The following is a 15903-nucleotide window of genomic DNA, read 5'->3' as shown; positions in this document are numbered from 1 at the left end:
CTGATGAGTATTTTCCAGAGCGTGGATTGGGCCATTCTTGGCTCCCAGAGGCCACCCTCAGGCTCTTGTTGCATGGCCCTCTCACAACATGGCAGCTTACTTCTCCAAAGCCAGGAGGGGAATCTCTCTCAGAAACAGCTTTTAGTAGCTGAGGGCCTCAGTTCTGCACCTGCAAGGAACTGAATTCCACCAACAAGCAGGGAGTGTGGAAAAAGACGCTGAGCCTCAATGAAATAGCAGCCTCAGCCGACACTTTAATTTCAGCCTTGTAAGGCCAAGGCCCTAAGCAGAACCCAGCTGAACCATGCCTAGACTTCTGACCTACGTGAACTGTGAGATAATAAATGGGTATGGCTTTAAATTACTACCCAGGGGTGGATTAACCAGTAAAATGCACCAGTTTACAGTAAGCAAGGTATGGGCACGGGCTTGTGTTTATTTACTAATCTTTAGTGCACAATTTCACATGGGTTTCACCGCATCTTTGACAAGTAAAAACCAGGTGAAACCCACATGTGTACCTTGCTTATTGGGTAATCTGTTCTTTCCATTACCAATACCAGTTGCTGGTGGAGTCAACTCCAACTCATGGCACCTCGTGTGTGTCGGAGTAGAACTGTGCTCTGTAGGGTTTTCAATGGCTGATTTTCCAGAAATAGATCTCCAGGCCTTTCTTCCGAGGTGCCTATGGGTGAACTAGAACCTCTAACCTTTCGGTTAGCAGCTGAGTGCACTCACCATTTGCGCCACCCAGGGACTTCTTAAGCCACTAAGTCTGTGGTAGTTTGTTACACAGCAATAGAAAATTAATATATTATATGGTATCTGGACGTGAGATGCTGCTGTATAATACCTAAAATGTGGGAGCAGCTTTGGAATTCAGCAGTAGGAGGAATTTTGAGAAACATGATCGTTGTTGTTGTTAGGTGCCACTGAGTCAATCTGAACTCATACCGACCCCATGTGCCAGAGCAGAACTATCCCACGGCATTTTCTAGGCTGTAGTCTTTGTGGGAGCATATCACCAGGTCTTTCGCCAGTAAGAGACACTGGGTGGGTTCAAACCATGAACCTTTCAGTTAGCAGCCAAGTGCTTCACTGTTGCGCCACCAGAGTGGTGGTAGAAATACGGATGTTGAGGAAGCTGTCAGTGAGAGCTCGGAAGTGAGGAACGTGTCATTGGGAACCAGACGAAGGAGGATCCTTGTTATGTAGTGGTGGAAAGCTTAGCAAAATTGTCTCCTGCAGTTATGTGGAGAGTCAAACAAAAACATCTTCAGAGTTCATTCTTGTCCCCACTTTGCAGATGAGGAAATGAGTCCTAGGCGAAATGACGTGCTATAGCTAGGGCAGGCCTCCAGTACTCCCAGCTCCATACCCCAAGGCTAGGGGCTGGTTCACACCTCCTCGTGGGCTAGGGGAAACCCTGGTGGCGTAGTGGTTAAGAGCTACAGCTGCTAACCAAAACGTCAGCAGTTCGAATCTACCAGGTCCTCCTTGGAAACTCTATGGGGCAGCTCTACTTTGTCCTATAGGGTTGCTGTGAGTTGGAATTGACTCGATGGCAGTGGGTTTGGTTTTTTTTTTATTGGGTGAGGTGGAGGTTAAGTGGAAGCCCACTCAGGCAAAATTAAGGTGAGAATTTCCTCACATCCATGCAGGCTTTTTCAGACTCCTTACCCAATAGCGAAGGAAAAGATTTCTCAAAATACTGTAAACGCCTTCCAATCTGTGAAAATACATTTCCCCTGACACCAAAAAAAAAAAAAAAAATCCACTAGTTTTTTTTCCACACAAGCAGAGTTCATTTGCTGTGGTGCCCAGTGGATGCACACAAACACACCCGTGTAGCCTCCCTGCACGTCATGGATCCTGTTCACGTGGATTTCATGTCTGCCTGAACTGCCGTCCACATGTGGGAGGGCTGACAGCCCTCACCAAGCTCAGACTGACACTGCACAAAGGGCGGGAAGAAAGAGGAGGCAGGGCAGACCTTCTCAGCTCCATGACAGCGCACTTTTACCGTTACCATAACAAGGGGAAGGCTCAGCCCACAGCGCGTACATTTACGAGAACAGACCTGGAAGGAAAGGAGTTCACACTACAGTTGTCTTCGAGGAGCTGTTTAATCCCACCAAGACAAAATAACTAAATTATTGGATATTTGCTTTTGAATAAACACTGATGTTTATTGTTCTTTATATTTTATAAAGTGCATTCATAAAAATTTTCTGTTGGGTGCCACCGAGTCGATTTTTGACTCATAGAGACCCCATGTAACAGAGCAGAGCTGCCCCATAGGGTTTGCTAAGCTGTAATTTTTTGTTTGTTTGTTTTTAGATGGTTTACAGAACTAGTTTCTCATTAAACAGTTAGTACACATATTGTTCTGTGACATTTGTTACCAACCCCATGACATATCAACACGCTCTCTTCTTGACCTTGGGTTCCCAATCACCAGCTTTCCTGCCCCCTCCTGCCTTCTAGTCCTTGTCCCTGGGCTGATGCACCCACTTAGTCTCATTTTGTTTTATGGGCCTGTCTAATCTTTGGCTGAAGGTGAACTTCAGGAGTGGCTTCAGTACTGAGCTAAAAGGGTACCTGTGGGTCTAGGCTGTAATCATTATAGAAGCAGATTGCCAGGTCCTTCTCACATGGAGCTGCTGGGTAGGTTTGGTTAGCAGCTGAGCACTTAACCATTGTGCTGCCAGACCAAAAAAAAAAAAAAAACTCACTGCCATTGAGTTGATTCCGACTCAATAGTGACACAATAGGGTTTCCAAGGCTGTAAATCTCTACGGAAGCAGACTGCTACATCTTTCTCCCACAGAGCCACTGGTGGTTTCAAACTGCTGACCTTTTGGTTAGCAGGTCATCACTTTAACCACTCCTCCCACCACGGCTCCTTATTCATGAAAACAGAAGCTAACATTTGGTGAGCCTACACTGTGTGCCTGGCACTAAACTAAGTTCTTACCTGGTCTGTGTTATTAAATCCTTGCAGGCACCCTGAGAGCGTGCTATGACTATCCCTACTTACAGATGAAGACACCGAAGTACAGAACGGTTAACATGCATCAGATTGACCCAAGCCAGGCCCACTGGAGCTGTTTCTGGGTAATTATTAAAGCAGACCCCAATGGGTCCTGTCAGGGAGGGGAATGTGGGTAAAAAAGAGCCTGAGACACAGTTGATAGTTTTTAATCAATTGCATAATGTGTCTTCATTTCTTAGGGCTGATTGGTTGCAATAGATCTACAGCTTTCTCAGTTTTTTTTTCCATTCGGATCGACTCCCTTAAGTTGAGAGAATCTCAAAAGTTGAGCTGGGATCATTCACAAATCAGAACTAATGAGACAAACTTCAGCAGCTGCTACAGTGGCCCAAATATCTAACAGATAGATAACCAAACGTTATTAATGAACAAATTTGAAAAACGAATTTCACATAGAACATTAACTCTCTAACACTATTGTGTGATAAAAATTCTATAAACACATTTTAAAGTCATAGTTGTCATTAGGTGCTGTCAAGTCAATTTCAACTCATAGCAACCCCATGTGACAGAGTAGAACTGCCCTAATAGGGTTTGCTTGGCTGTAATCATTACAGGGGCAGATCACCAGGTCTTTCTCCCACAGAGCTGCTGGGTGGGTCTGAACCCCTAATCTCTTGGTCAGCAGCCGAGCACTTAACCAATGTGCCACCAGGGCTCCTGAAAGTCATAGTATAATTACTAAAAGCAGGCAGCCACACCACGGGGCTAGGCATTGTTTGAAGTCCACCCTGTGTGGTGGATGCTTATATTAGCCCGATTAAGTCAAACTGTTCCTTTAAGACTTTAGCTCAGTTTCACTTAAAGTACAATAAAAAATTGAAAAAAGAGTTTAGCTCTGGTTCGTCCTCTTTGGTAAACAAGAACATTAACTGGAGTTTTTATTGTGGTAGCAATACATAATTAAATAGCATTATTTATTAAATAAACTTAGAATAGCCCAGTGATCTGAAGGAATCAATACAATGTTCCTAGTGCCTGTCTCTATACACAGAAAAACCTAACCCAACGTTTGAGGTATCATCAGTGTATGCAAAGTACAGTCCATGTCTGATTTCCATCTGTGCAAACATCTTCATACCTGGGAACCCTTGCAAATACCAACATTAAATATTTATCTTTTTTGCTAGGAGGAATAAAAGGCACAGCAGTAAAATATACATCTTGATAGAAAAATATTCCAAGGTTTTAATTCTCTGAATACGAAAGTTAACATTTTTAGGATTATCCCTTGAAAACAGGGTATTTGGGACCAGTTTTAAAGTTTTCAAAATCATAGTACAAAGCTTATTCACATTTTTACTAAATCCAACACCACTTTCACAAACTGCAGAACGAGTTCCTCTAAAAGTAGAGCAGCCAGGTTTTTGGTGGGCTCCATCACTGTCCTTGGCCAAGTCTCTACTGGCCACAGAGCCCACGGGCCCACAGTCCTTCAGCGGGCTCCTTGGCGCAGTGACGTTTCATGACATGCGTTCCTTGAAGAACCATTTCTGACGTTCCGAGTTGGTGCAGTCTCGTAAGAGTGGCACCACACTGTCGCCAGGTGCCTTCCTCTCAGCCTGAACACATTTCTTGGACGGTACGTGAAATAAAGAACCATCCTACAAGACAAGAGACGATGTCTTGTCAATGGAAGTCCAAGTCATTCCACAGAAAAAATATATTTTTCCTTAAAACATGTTCTTAAGAGCTGGGGGTGTGCTTTTGACCATTTCAGGATTACTGGTCCAGGGATAACTGTCTGCACTGCACAAAGGTAAATCCCAGTCCACTTGTCATCCAGTCACCTCTGACTCATGGCGACCCCATGTGTGTCAGAGTAGAATTCTGCACCACAGGGTTTTCAAGGGCTGGTTTTTTTGGAAGAAGATCGCCAGGCCTTTCTTCCAAGGTGTCTCTGAGTGGACTCAAACCTTCAACCTATCACTTAGCAGGAAGCATATTAACTGCACCACCCAGGGACACCAATCCCCATCTCAGAGCTGGGGGAAATGAGGCTTAGAGAAGTGGAGGGACTTATCCCTAGGTCTAACCTCACATCCTTACACTTTGACTATTTGTTTCATGTGTTTAAACCCTATCTCATCTTAGAGTACATTTGCAAGGGCTTCTATTACAACCCACCGCAGCTCAAGGTGTAAGGGACACAGAAAAGACTAGAAGGGAGTAAACAGCGAGGAAAGAAGGAAAGCACTACTACCTCTGGAGGCTGTGGGACTCTAACACTTCTGCCAGCTCAGACTCACTGTGACGCTCCCAGGCTCACAGGACACCCCATGGTGGCCGCCTCACTCTGATGCTCCCAGGCTCACAGGGCACCCCATGGTGGCCGCCTCACTGTGATGTTGCCAGGCTCACAGGACACCCCATGGTGGCCGCCTCACTGTGATGCTCCCAGGCTCACAGGACACCCCATAGTGGCCGCCTCACTGTGATGTTGCCAGGCTCACAGGACACCCCATGGTGGCCGCCTCACTGTGATGCTCTCAGGCTCACAGGACACCCCATGGTGGCCGCCTCACTGTGATGCTCCCAGGCTCACTGGGCATCCCATGGTGGCCGCCTCACTGTGACACTCCCAGGCTCACAGGGCACCCCATAGCAGCCACCTCACTGGGACTTGCTCACACTACAGACAGAATGTCTGACTTTCCCTTTACAGCCCAGGTGACTGACAGCAAGGAGGCAATGACATCGCGCACTCACCTCTCGGAAGATGAACTTCTGATTCTCAGGGGCGGTTTCCTTGCAGAGCTCCATGAACAGAATATCTGATTCTGCAGGCGCAGATACACAGCCCTCTGGCTGTCGGGTGTTATAGCGTATTTCATTCTGGGACGTGTACTCGAAAAACTGAAAACAGAGCAGCCAACAGGATCAAGTTACCCTCTGATGACAAAAGAGGGAAAATTGCTGCCCAAGAACCTGGGGTCACAAAAGCGTGGTTGCTGGGGCCAAGCAGTCTCCTCTCGCCCCACCCCCACACCAGCCCGTGTGATCAAACAGTTTCGTTCATGTCTCCACAGCACTCTGCTACTGTTAGGTGCCGTTGTGTCAATTCTGACTCCTAGCAGCCCCATGTGACAGAGGGGAACTGCCCCATAGGGTTTCCATGGCTCTAATCTTTACAGACGCAGATCACCAGGTCCTTCTCCTGAGGAGCTGCTGGTGGGTTTGAGACTGCTGACCTTTTGGTTAGTGGCCGAGCACTTAACCACTGTGTCACCAGAACTCCTTTCACAGCACTCTTGTTGCTGTTGTGTGCCATCGAGTTGATTCTGACTCATACCGACCCTACGTGACAGAATACAACTGCCCGTAGGGTTTCCAAGGCTATAATCTTCATGGGAGCAGATCGTCAGGACTTTTCTCCTGCAGAGCAGCTGGTAGGTTTGAACCACCAACCTCTCGGTTAGCAGCCGAGCTCTTAACTGTTGGACCACCAGGGCTCCTTCACAGCACTCTAGGGAACCTCTAATGCAGTGCTGAGCAAGTGCTTATCAGGTGGCCCTTTCTCATGCTGTCTCGCTTGCTAGACTGATGAAGGCGCTGGTGCCTGGTCCGCCTCGTTCCCCCATGCCTAGCCCTGTGCTGGTGTGGGGCCGTGGGGTAAGAAGATAAACCAATCCCAGCTCAGGTATTTAGGAGCTCTCTGCAACCTTTATCAGCCACTTCTCCTTTTCCTCAGTCTCTTCCCATCCCAACAAAAACAATGATGTGACAGTGCCTTGTAAACTATAAAATGCTGTGCACAAGTAGACAACATGACTGCTAAGGGTACACTTGGGTCTTCCAGAGCAATGGTTTTCCTGCTTTTGTCTGCCTATGGATTACCTACAGCACTTGTTAAAAATCCTGATTCCTGGCCCCAGCCCAGAGAGGGAGTCCTTCTGTCTGAAGTGGGGCCTAGGAAGCTGCATTTTTTTTATTGTACTTTAGATGAAGGTTTACAGAACAAGCTAGTTTCTCACTGAACAGTACACATACTGTTTTATGACATTGGTTAACAACCCCACAACATGTCAACACTCTCCCTCTGTGACCTTGGGTTCCCTATTACCAGCTTTCCTGTCTCCTCCTGCATTCCAGTCCTTGCCCCTGGGCTGGTATGCCCCAATAGTCTTATTTTGTTTTATGGGCCTGTCTAATCTTTGGCTGAAGGGTGAACCTCAGGAGTGACTTCATTACTGAGCTAAAAGGGTGTCCAGGGGCCATACTCCCAGGGTTTTTCCAGTCTGTCAGGCCAGTAAGTCTGGTCTTTTCTTGTGAGTTAGAATTTTGTTCTGTATTTTGATCCAGCTCTGTCCAGGGCCCTCTGTTGTGATCCCTGTCAGAGCAGTCAGTGGTGGTAGCCAGGCACCATCTAGTTGCACTGGACTCAGTCTGGTGGAGGCCATTGTAGATGTGGTCCATCAGTCCTTTGAACTCACCTTTCCCTTGTATGTTTAGTTTCCTTCATTCTGAGGATGCCGCATTTTTAACAAGACACTCACCCCACCCACCCTACCTCCCTTCCAGGAGTTCCCGACACAGATGGCCATTCCCAAGGCTGTGGGGCAAAGAAGCCTCCTGGAAAGCTGGTTAAAACAAGACTCAGATTCCGTAGGGTTGTGGCAAGGCCCCAAAATTTGCATTTCTAAGCTCCCAGGTGATGCTAATGGTATGCGTCAAGGGACCACCTGTGAGAAGCACTTTTCCAGAGGGGGGGCCCTGGTGGTACAGTGGTTAAGAGCTCTGCTGCTAACCAAAAGGTGGGCAGTTCGAATCCACCAGCTGCTCCTTGGAAACCCTATGGGGCAGCTCTACTCTGTCCTATAGGGTTGCTATGAGTTGGAATTGACTTGACAACGATGAGTTTTTTAATAATTCTAGAAGGTATTGAAGAACCTGAACAATTTACGGTTTCAGGCATCCAAATTATGAAAGCTTGAGGCTTAATATTCAAACGGACCTGCTGTGAGTCCAGATTGGAAGGGAACTTTTGCATCCTCACCCCTTCATCTCTAGGTGTCTGATACCTCCTCAGCAGCCCTGCCCCTGGCGAGCCCATCCACCTTCCAGGGCCAGGAGCCTGTTCTGACCCGCTGGTGCTCCAGGACTGTCCCTCCTCTGCCCTGTCTGAGGCACAGCACTTAACAGAAGAAGATCCACCTGAGCCCCTAGGTAAATCAACATCCCTCAACACCGTTTGCAGTACGGCACTGTGCATCAAAACTGCAATTCCACTGAAGGATTGCTCTAAGGGAATCATCCAAAATGCAGAGCTGTTGGTTTTTCCCTTCTTTCTGATATTAGATGTCAGTGGCAGAGTTATTTATAATTGCAAAAAAAGCAGGGAGGGGTAGGAAATCAGTTCACTAAATAGTAACATATCCATGCAATGAAATATTAAGTGGCCATTAGGAATGATATTCTAGAAGGGCTTCTAATAATGTAAGAAACGTACGTTGAAATAAACGGAAATCATGGAACATAAAACTTGCAGGTGTTTTAACAATGATTTCAAACAGATTATCTAAAGTCTGTGCATAAAAAAAGAAGGAAAGAAAAGATGTCTTAGGCGTATTGGTGGTGCTCTCGGTCCTGTCACTCACTCTCTTTTCTACTTCCCAGATGTTCTGTAATGAGCATATATTATTTTTATAATGAAACACCCAATACCAGGTATTTAATTTAAGAAAAAAACACATAGGTTTCTACCTCATCTCCCCCTTTAGAGGCCACATTGACAATCCATTGAACGTAGAGCCTCCTGAGATGCAGCTCCTACCTGGTTCTGGCCCATCCCGTGGCAGTGGTACAGAAGGACTTGGTGGCCTGAGATCTGGTCATCCTTGGGAGGGTTATAGTCAAAGCAGTATTCTTTTAGTCCTTTGTTCTGCAGCTATATTAATAAAAGATGAAGTTAATAATATATTTTATTTAACCCAATATATCCCAAGCATTATCATTTCAACATGCAATTAATATACTTAAGGAGGCAGGATGGTACAACATTTAAGCGCTCAGCTGCTAACCAAAAGGTTGGCAGTTCAAACCGACCCAGTGGTGATCTGCTTCTGTAAAGATTACAACCAAGCAAACCCTATGGGTCAGTTCTACTCAGTCACATGGGGTTGCTATGAGTCAGAATCAACTCAACGACACCCAACAACTAGAAAATTTTAAATTACCTATGTGGTCCACATTATATTTCTGTTGGATGGCACCATCTAGAGGCAATGACAACCCACAGTGAGAAGCACCCCTAGGATCGACTGTAGACTCTAAATATCATTTCCCATTAAAGGGCCAGGGCTTCTTGGAGGAACAGCAGGGGATATATAAGATAAACAGATTGGCCAGAAATCAGGGAAGTTATTAAAGCCATTAAAATGGGCTCAAGGGTCACAGAAGCTAAAACGAAGAGGCTCCCACTGGCCAGAGATGGTACCATGAGAACATGGAACAAAACAAAGTAAAAAAAGAAAAAAGACTGAATTGATTAAAACACAGTAACTATATAAAAATCTGTGAGTTTACAACAATACTCAAAAAAAAGAAAAATCCCCCCCCCCACAAAAAAAAACAAATGAGCCAACAAACCAAAAAAACAACCCACTGGACACAATAGAAGGAAACTACACTGCCAACTTTTATTCTGAAAATGGGCAAATTAAGAGAAAGACTTATGAACGTGTCATGCCTTTCCTATACCAATTTGAAATTTCATGGCTAACAAATTGCCCTAGTTAATGAGGGAACGTTCTTCCTTACAGAAGAATCCCAGCAAATAAATGTGGGAAAAATGACAGAATTAGAAAAATCACCATTTGGCAACTCTCTCTGAAGTAATGGATCTAGGCAGTGATTATCAATGTCTACTAAAAACATTACACAGAAGGCTGGTGGAAAGCTTTCTAACGGATGGTTCAGGCTGATGGTTCTTGAATCCACTGATCAAGCTTAGCACCCCTAAAAGCAGGATGACCATATATTACCTGCCTCCCGATATGACACAATATGAATACAAAGCACCACCTGAAGCACCAACTTTTTCTTGCCAAAAAGTTGACCCTGACTCTAATCAAGCCTTTGGGCCTCATTTCCATTTTAAAGAAATATGGGGGAGAGAGGCACAAGTTAAGAGACACCACAAAGAAGCAAATGTGTAACTCCAAATGTGTATCACTCTACATACAGGACAAGTGATGCTTTTTTTCTACAAGTTAATAGTGCTGCAAAAGGAAAATATGGAGGGGGACTGCTTTTTAGGTTAAAAGAGACACAACAACACAAATGACAATCAAATGTAATGCACGCACTTTGCTGAGATTCCATTTCAAACTAGCCAACTACCAAAAGGTATTTTTTCAGAAATTGAGAGAGTCTGAATAAGGATTAGATATTCACAATACCAAGAAATTATGGTGATCCGATTCGGTGTGATAATGACTTCATTTTGGAAGAAAAGGCTCACATTTTATACAGACACATACTGAAGTACATAGGAGTGAACCAACATGATGCCTGGGATTTGCCTCAAAAAAGAAAAAGGTAGGAGAGTGGAGAGGAGGAGAGAGAAAGTGAGAGTGCCAAAATCTTGGTAATTCCAGAATCTCAGGGTCAGGATTCATGACACCATACTACCTGACCTGCGGAAACCCTGGTGGCGCAGCGGTTAAGTGCTAGGGCTGCTAACCAAGAGGCTGGCAGTTCAAATCCACCAGCTGTTCCTTGGAAACTCTATGGGGCAGTTCTACTCTGTCCTATAGGGTCGCTGTGAGTCGGAATCGACTCGACCTGACCGGCATTTGTGTGTGTGTGTGAGTATCTTCATAATGAAAGTAGAACTTAGTGCATTACTATCCTGTTTTGTATTTATCAAAGGCCTCCAAAATGTAACATCTGCACTTCTGACCAAAAAGACACAGCAGAGTAAATCCCAGCAAAAGATGCTGGGTATTTATGTTTTTTAAAATACTAGAAGTAACTCTCTATTCCCACTCTGCCTTTATAGATGCCTAGGTTGGGAAATATTAATTGGTCCAGCCATTTAGACTTGAAGTAATGCGATGAGGTATAACTGGAAAACAGAAATACCAAGTGAGCCTTGGTTTCCTCATCATAAAGCAGGAGGCTTACACTTGCCAATTCTGGATGAGAGGCCCAGACACTCACAGGAGAAGGAAGGACAGTTGATGAAAGTTGGGAGAGGCTGAGGGTAATGGGAGGGCACCAGTTCCGATGAAGGGGCCTTTCTTGCCCAGGATTTGTCGCTCAGACCTGGAGGCCAGGCAACTCCCTGCCCTCACAACGTGCCTTGCTTACCATCCCAAAGAAGCCAGGTCTGTCTTCCGGCACGTGCAGTTCTGGATACACCGTCTCCAGGAACCATCTGAAGTCCCTGCACTGGAGCTTTGCACGGAGCTGTCTCCTCTCTGTCACATCCCCAAAGGGCTCCTGAGAAAACAGCACAATGGTGAGCCCCGGCAGGTCACGGCGTTTCCTATCAAAACCCTCTCCTCACTGATGCTCAGTCGCACTGGGTCCTATGCAGGACACAGAGGGTAAAAAACTGCCTTAGCCCTAGTTCCAGCACTCTAGAGGCGAGACAATCACACGAACAACTACATTCCCAGGTGCTCTGGGGAGGTGTGACCAGGTGTGCAAGGGAAGGTGACAATGCATGTGCTGATGGAGTCCAGAAGCCAAGCCCTGGGTTGGCATGGATACCCCAGACCTGAGTGTCATCAATGAGCGTGTGATCCCAGAGGTCACCTTGACATCCCACCAACAAAATGTCAGTCATACCCACGTGCCATGACCTTCTGATTTACTATTAATATCTGAATATTCACTTTCAAACACAAATAAGCATTCTAGATGAAACCAGGAGTGAAAAGCCTTCTTAGCTGCTCAATATACTGAAGTATAAATACACAGCTTATGATGGCAAGAGCAAAATGCTGCAATAGTGAATATTTGTGGACCTTGAGTTTCACGGACAAACCCAGTGATTGAGAAACTTCAAGTAATTCAGTGAAGCACGTGTAGAGTGTGGCAACGTGCAGCCACAAAAAATAATATCACCATCCCTGCACTATGTTCAACTATTAAGTTTGAGAAGTTAAATATTTAATAAAATGGTAATAAGAATGAACTATTTTAATAAAATTTCCAATTTCTGCTTATTTCTTAGAGGTTCTATGACGAGAGTCACTGTACCCTCAGCTTAGCCACGTATCTATTTTAACACTCAGGCATTCGGGCAAAAGGTTTACTTGGTGACCTTCCAACATATTATTCGCTGGGAATCTCACTGGCAGGAAACTGAGGGTTCCAGACAAGGTCACAGAGAAGATCAGGTGTTTCCACCCTGCAGCCGTGGGCAAAATAGAGGACGCTGAGATAAATGACTCTGGAGTCCCAAAGAGAGTGAGGGGCAAGGAGGGAGGACAGGCCGAGAGTCTGTGAGGCTCGGCAGGGCAGCAGTGAGAGGCAAGGCACACCGCAACAGACAGGCTGAGGCCGAGTCCTACTCCATCTCAGCCCCTAGGCCTTGGGCAAGCTCCTTACACCTCCCTCGCTCTGAGTCTTGGCTTTCCCATCCACAAAACAAGCATTTTCTAGCTATCTACAGGGCTGCTATAAGGATTCAGAAAAGGGATTTTCATTAAATGGCCGTGAGACAGGTCTTGGAGCAGAATTAGTCTTGCTAAGTGGCCCTCTAAGTTATGCAAATGCAGGGTAAGTGGGCACCCCTGTCCTGGGGACACGCTGCCACATGCCCCCTGGCAGGTAGAGCTGGTCCATGCAGGGGCAGTAGACCACCTTGAGTTGGAAGCCCAGGATTTCCTGGGAAAATCGGTGGACCATTCCACAGTACCCCTATGGTAGGGGCAGAACAAGGCTCTGGGGTGAAGAAGAGCAATGAGCCCCTAAAAGAAGTCACCAGAGGAAAGACAGAGTCTGGCCTGAAGACCCACCTTAGTGTGGGGGTGTGGGCTGGTCTCAGCACAGCATGTGGCCAGGGTCCCTGGGGAGCAAACTGACAAAGCTGAAACTTCAGCACCCACAGGGACACTCTGACCACTGCTCTGACAGACAGGCTCGGCAAGGCTCACCTGAGCGGGAGGCAGACCAGCCCCTACAGGGCTGTGGGGACCTGGCTTCCATAGCTACAATATGTGGTGAGAAGATGGCAGAGGTGGCCAGGGCCACTCTCCAGTTCTCCCTCTGACTGGAAATGGAGGCAGCGCTGAGTCCCCATTTTGGAAAAGTAAGTCTCAGGGTTGTTGGAAAATTCAAGGAGGCTAGGAAAAGGACTCAGGAGGGAAATAGCAGACTTCTAGCTAATAAGGCTAATAATAATAATAGGTTTTTAGCTAATAAGGCAGTTGTGCCCTGCTCAGTAAGTTTGCAAATAAAGAGCTTGTGCCTTGTACCCTAAGTGTGCTGACCTGATCCCGCTGGTTGCAGAGAGGTAATACAGGTAAGATGCCTGCAACATCACTCTAGGTATCCAGTGGCCAGCTGTGCTGGTTTATTATTATTATAAACGGAGGAACAAGCTTTTTCCATACTTTTATCATGAATGTCCATTTATTCTCTATTTCTAAAACCGAATTTACTATGTTGGGGAGGCCACGTGTTCAGATGAGGCCAGGTGGAGTGTGGGAACTTGACCAGGTCTGGGTGGGCAGGAGAACTCACCAAGCGGGCATGCGGGTTGCGATGGTAGTAGAGCTCTTTATATTCATCCATCCACACTTCGGCTGCGCGGACACTGTTGGCCAGAGCCTTGTTGCGGGAGTAAGGGGCCTTCTTGGGGAAAACGTGGCCAACGTGAGAACAAGGGTGAGTCTCCAGGGTCCCACCACACTGCCAGATCTACATACAGAGCAGAGAAGAAGCTGGGCTGAGCAGCAGAGTGGGCTGCAGCGAGGACACGGAACACATGGCGGTCACAATGACCACTGCCAACACGCGCACACTCCACGAGCAGAAGGCCACTTATCCAGCACACTGATGACACTGAACGCAGTCAAACACCAAGGGAGGAGCCCCAAAGGCATCGAAGCCATCGGAACCAACACCCCAAGCCCATGCAGTATAAAGCTCATGCTCTTTGTTCATAGGAGGGCCCACAGGAATCTCACTCGGAACCATTTACTCATCATGTGAAATACGGGCTTGATTACCTGATCTCCTAGCCACAGAAGATAGGAAAGCAGCAAGTAAGAAGAGAGGTTTGGAAGGGGAAAAGGAAGAGCTTCAAGAGGAAGGCAGAGCACCCTGACACCTAGGGAAGAGGCAGAAAGACCATTAAAAGTGCACCCCAAACCTCAGTGGGCGGAGGCACTTGGGACCGTCTTGTCCTAGGGCAAAAGGCCATGAACACCTCATTGCCCCAAAGACAGTACAACTAAGTACAACATCTGGAAGTTATCATGGAGAGCTTGAGGCCTCGGTGGAAGGCCAAATTCTTGTTTATTAACACTTTTTATGAGGGCAAGAAGCCATTTAAAATATTATTTAAAAATTAAATTTTCTACTGAACAGCATGAACAGTACATAAGCTTTCGATACTTAAAACGTAATATTCCACTAACTGGAAAACCCACGGAAATGCTAGAGGTTTCTCAAAGGTGGATCAGTGGGCCCTGCACACCAGAATCAGTTAGGTGGGCTTGTTACAAAAAGCAGATTTCTGGGCCTCACCCTAATGCTATAAAATTTGACTTTCTGGACACTGCGCCCAGAAGCCTGCCTTCTTAATAAGTTTCCCTGATGATTCTTACATGTGTCAGAGATTGAAAGTCACTGTGCTAAATGAAGAGGCTATTTATAAGTCGTTAATCAAATGAAGGCTCCGGAAGATGAGATCAAGAGGCAGGAATCCATGTTTTAGCCACGAACTCATTGTGTGACCCTGAACAGGCAGGTGCCTTACCCTCGCTGATACTCGGTTCCTCCCCTCTGTAGAAAGAGAGGGCAAGGTGACTTTCAAGGCCCTTACTAGCCCCAAATTTACTAAAAATACATTTTTTAAAAAGCTGAAACAAGAAGGCAAGCGTGTTTATAGTATGTATGTGCCATTATCATCTTTTAGTATCACTGGATAAACTGCTGCGATAGATGAAAGTCCACCAGGCTTTCATAGCAAATCTCATCATCCCAGAGAGAGAGAGAGAGATGACAGATTGGGAATGAGTCTAGAAAGAAGACTAGAATACTTACCCTAAAAGAGAACTCGAGGTTCTCTCCTCCCCAAACTTCCATTCCTGTGTCATAAGACCCCAGATATTCAAAATATTTCTTACTCACAGCAAAGAGCCCACCAGCCATCGTTGGAGACCTGGAAGAGTGCGATACCCATATTTCAATGCAAGCAGCAGAAAACCATCCCAGTTAGTTGCATTGTCTTCCTGCTACAAATCCTTTATTCCATTCATCCATCTCTACTGGTACTGAGTGCCGGCTCTGCCAGGCTCTCTGCTGGGCCTGGTGACGTAAACATACCCCACGGCCCCTGTCCTGAGGAAGCTGACACCCCACAGGCAATTACAGAACAAGAACATGGTGCGGGATAAATGCTTTAACTGAGGTCAACCCTGTGGCTGGTGGGAACACAGAAGAGGGCAAGAGGCAGAGAGGGGAGGGCTAAGTTTTCTGGAGAAGCTGAGGTCTGGAAGACAAAGGGGAGTTAGTCAAGAAGAAGAATGTAAATGGTACTCTGAGAAGACAGACCAGCGTGAGCCAAGGACTGTGGGTGACAGAAACCCTTATACTTTCATACTTTCAGAAGCATAGAAGCAAAGGGAGATGAGGAGAGATAGAGAACCCGTGTTCCCCGAGGGCAT

General features: G+C 46.2%; 1 protein-coding gene across 1 annotated transcript in view; it reads right to left on the bottom strand.

The window, feature by feature from the left end:
* Positions 1 to 2219: 2219 nt before the first annotated feature.
* GALNT12 (polypeptide N-acetylgalactosaminyltransferase 12) overlaps positions 2220 to 15903 on the bottom strand; it is a 56561-nt gene continuing 42877 nt past the window's right edge. The window contains exons 5-10 of the mRNA XM_049896138.1: positions 15281 to 15398; positions 13754 to 13930; positions 11369 to 11500; positions 8829 to 8942; positions 5765 to 5911; positions 2220 to 4659 (exon numbers count right to left, since the gene is read on the bottom strand). Coding sequence (XP_049752095.1) covers positions 4519 to 4659; positions 5765 to 5911; positions 8829 to 8942; positions 11369 to 11500; positions 13754 to 13930; positions 15281 to 15398 — 829 coding nt within the window. The 3' untranslated portion in view covers positions 2220 to 4518. The remainder of the gene's footprint in view (positions 4660 to 5764; positions 5912 to 8828; positions 8943 to 11368; positions 11501 to 13753; positions 13931 to 15280; positions 15399 to 15903) is intronic.

The sequence above is a fragment of the Elephas maximus genome, chromosome 9 (assembly GCF_024166365.1).
Source record: "Elephas maximus indicus isolate mEleMax1 chromosome 9, mEleMax1 primary haplotype, whole genome shotgun sequence".
NCBI lineage: Eukaryota > Metazoa > Chordata > Mammalia > Proboscidea > Elephantidae > Elephas > Elephas maximus.
Note: the sequence above shows the minus strand (reverse complement) of the source record. Positions and strands in the feature narration are given on the sequence as shown.